The 3,738-nt window shown below is 37.6% G+C and overlaps 1 protein-coding gene across 2 annotated transcripts in view; it reads right to left on the reverse strand.

The window, feature by feature from the left end:
• Window positions 1–576: 576 nt before the first annotated feature.
• The window catches only part of LOC119352083 (G-type lectin S-receptor-like serine/threonine-protein kinase B120), a 13,797-nt gene continuing 10,635 nt past the window's right edge, over window positions 577–3,738 (reverse strand). The window contains exons 2-7 of one of the 2 annotated variants that reach the window (XM_037618819.1): window positions 2,220–2,318; window positions 1,963–2,144; window positions 1,669–1,879; window positions 1,330–1,567; window positions 1,081–1,231; window positions 577–1,007 (exon numbers count right to left, since the gene is read on the reverse strand). In XM_037618819.1, the coding sequence (XP_037474716.1) occupies window positions 705–1,007; window positions 1,081–1,231; window positions 1,330–1,567; window positions 1,669–1,879; window positions 1,963–2,144; window positions 2,220–2,318 (1,184 nt within the window). In that variant the 3' untranslated portion in view covers window positions 577–704. Of the gene's footprint in view, window positions 1,008–1,080; window positions 1,232–1,329; window positions 1,568–1,668; window positions 1,880–1,962; window positions 2,148–2,219; window positions 2,319–3,738 lie in introns of both variants that reach the window. The other variant, XM_037618820.1, reaches the window with a different exon arrangement.

Genomic DNA, 3,738 nt, shown 5'->3' on the forward strand with positions numbered 1-3,738 from the left:
TCGTTACCGGCAAGTCTCTTTACTCGTTTCGTAATACATCATCTCACAACTAACTCATTAGTTGCAATGCTTGCAAGGCTTATGTGATGTGCATTACCGAGAGGGCCGAGAGATACCTCTCCGACAATCGGAGTGACAAATCCTAATCTCGAAATACGCCAACCCAACATGTACCTTTGGATACACCTGTAGAGCTCCTTTATAATCACCCAGTTACGTTGTGACGTTTGGTAGCACACAAAGTGTTCCTCCGGCAAACGGGAGTTGCATAATCTCATAGTCATAGGAACATGTATAAGTCATGAAGAAAGCAATAGCAACATACTAAACGATCGGGTGCTAAGCTAATGGAATGGGTCATGTCAATCACATCATTCTTCTAATGATGTGATCCCGTTAATCAAATAACAACTCTTTTGTTCATGGTTAGGAAACATAACCATCTTCGATTAACGAGCTAGTCAAGTAGAGGCATACTAGTGACACTATGTTTGTCTATTTATTCACACAAGTATTATGTTTCCGGATAATACAATTCTAGCATGAATAATAAACATTTATCATGATATAAGGAAATAAAATAATAACATTATTATTGCCTCTAGGGCATATTTCCTTCAACTAGTCCACCACAAAGATTAAAATTTGACATATACAACAACTAGATAGATTGAATTTTAAATATACTTCAAATTGCCAAAGATCTAGCGACCCTGTAGTGTTGTGATAGTGATTGTATTCATAGAGTTCTCTGTATAATCCCTCGTTTCTTTTGTTTTGCAATTTATTTGTGCAAAATATAGAGGTTGCTTTGGTGATGGCAGTAGTGCACTTTCATTCTCCAAGCTAAATATAACAGAAGACATTAGTGGCCTATCATTCGGATGGTCTTCAACACACAAGAGTCCTACATGGATACATCGTAGAACTTCATGGAGTGGGCATGTCTCAAAAATTGAAGAGTCGACCAACTCGCATGCTTTTCCATCTTCCCATAATTTCCATGCCTGTACAAAAATAGTTCATCAAATTTCTATGCTTGTCTAGTCTGTCAAAATTATGATCATTCACAACACTTACAAAATTTGTAAGGCTTGGATAGTTCATTGTGAGTTGCGCTGAGCTAATCTTCAAGCCACTTACAATCTCCAAGATAAGAACACCAAAGCTATAGGTGTCCGACTTCACAGAAAATGAACCTTCCATCATATATTCCGGTGACATGTAACCACTGTTTGAATAATTTCAGCAGCAAAGTACATAAAAACTGATCAAACTAGGCCATAAGAATTATAGTATTATGGGTTGGCAAGTACTTTTGTTACTTACTATGTCCCAGCAACCCGTGCAGTGTTTCCTTGTTGCTGATTTTCACCAAAAATTGTTGCCATGCCAAAATCTGATATTTTGGGATACATTTCTGTGTCCAATAGTATGTTGCTTGCTTTGAGGTCTCTATGAATTATTGTTAACCTTGAATCTTGATGGAGATAAAGAAGACCTCTTGCTACTCCTTTAATTATTTTAAAGCGCGTAGGCCAATCCAAAACATGTTGTCTTGTAGCATCTCCAAAAGGTCAATATGAATGAAGTATGTTGTTAGCTATCATAGATATCATGTTGGTTAATCTATGGACTTTTAATATGTGACAAGGAGTTAGAACATACCAAATATGAAGGCATCCAAACTTTTGTTATGCAAATATTCATAGATTAGTAGTCTCTCATCTCCATGAATGCAACAACCAAGGAGTCTAACTAGGTTTCTGTGTTGTAGCTTAGAAAACAGAACAATCTCATTTTTGAACTCCTCTATCCCTTGCCTAGAACCCTCACTAAGCCTTTTGATAGCAACCTCTTTACCACCATCAAGCATTCCCTATATGTTAGTGAAATACGAATATAATTATTTTTGAAGTGATATTTTTCATACTACAAGTATGGACATATGATTTGTCTTACCTTGTAAACTTTGCCAAAACCTCCCATTCCAATTTGGTTTGAGTCAGAGAAATTGTTGGTTGCGGCAACAACGTCTTCGAAGCTGATAAATGGGAATTCTATGATTTTGTCTGTGATTTCACTGGAAGAGCTAAAGTGCCCTAGGATTTGTCTCTTTAGGATCCCTTTATTTTGTCGATTACCTGCTGAAGACCAATACATTTATCCTCCATTAGATAAAACACCAAGCTTTCAAACTAAGGGTTTCATTATTCTACCTCTGTATTTGAACATCTTCATAAGAGTTATAAATGTAAGTATCAACAAGAATGATATAATTGGGAGTATTATCTTTAGCAATGTTTTCTTCTTTCGACCTGAAAAAATGTATCCCATCAAAATTTGTTACATGCCGTTTCCAGAAAGAAAAACTAATTTACTGCATCAAGCATTAAATATGATATTACTATATTACATCCACATAATACCATGATTTTTGTATGAAAAAATGTGATGAGTAAATACAAATCCATTGACCGAAAACACATAGCTATATCTATTCCTTTCTATAACAAATAGCCTCTGTTATCCCTCTAGACCCGATGAATGTTTGTTAGTATTAGCACCAAACATTAACTCATTTGCTATGATAATGAGCTATTCCTACTATCTAATGGTAACTAATGAAGGAAATATGCCCTAGAGGCAATAATAAAGTTATTATTTATTTCCTTATATCATGATAAATGTTTATTATTCATGCTAGAATTGTATTAACCGGAAACATAATACATGTGTGAATACATAGACAAACAGAGTGTCACTAGTATGCCTCTACTTGACTAGCTCGTTGATCAAAGATGGTTATGTTTCCTAGCCATAGACATGAGTTGTCATTTGATTAACGGGATCACATCATTAGGAGAATGATGTGATTGACTTGACCCATTCCATTAGCTTAGCACTTGATCGTTTAGTTTGTTGATATTGCTTTCTTCATAACTTATACATGTTCCTATGACTATGAGATTATGCAACTCCTGTTTACCGGAGGAACACTTTGCGTGCTACCAAACGTCACAACGTAACTGGGTGATTATAAAGGTGCTCTACAGGTGTCTCCGAAGGTACTTGTTGGGTTGGCGTATTTCGAGATTAGGATTTGTCACTCGACTGTCGGAGAGGTATCTCTGGGCCCTCTCGGTAATGCACATCACTTAAGCCTTGCAAGCATTGCAACTAATGAGTTAGTTGCGGGATGATGTATTACGGAACGAGTAAAGAGACTTGCCAGTAACAAGATTGAACTAGGTATTGAGATACCGACGATCAAATCTCGGGCAAGTAACATACCGATGACAAAGGGAACAACGTATGTTGTTATGCGGTCTGACCGATAAAGATCTTCGTAGAAAATGTAGGAGCCAATATGAGCATCCAGGTTCCACTATTGGTTATTGACCAGAGACATGTCTCGGTCATGTCTACATTGTTCTCGAACCCGTAGGGTCCGCACGCTTAACGTTACGATGACAGTTTCATTATGAGTTTATATATTTTGATGTATCTAAGGTTGTTCGGAGTCCCGGATATGATCACGGACATGATGAGGAGTCTCGAAATGGTCGAGACATGAAGATTGATATATTGGAAGCCTATGTTTGGACATCGGAAGTGTTCCGGGTGAAATCAGCATTTTACTGGAGTACCGGGAGGTTACCGAAACCCCCCGGTAACCTAATGGGCCTTAATGGGCCTAGTGGAGGAAGTGGAGAGGAGGCCAAGGGGCAGCCGCGC

Source organism: Triticum dicoccoides, chromosome 2A (genome assembly GCF_002162155.2).
Source record: "Triticum dicoccoides isolate Atlit2015 ecotype Zavitan chromosome 2A, WEW_v2.0, whole genome shotgun sequence".
Lineage (NCBI taxonomy): Eukaryota > Viridiplantae > Streptophyta > Magnoliopsida > Poales > Poaceae > Triticum > Triticum dicoccoides.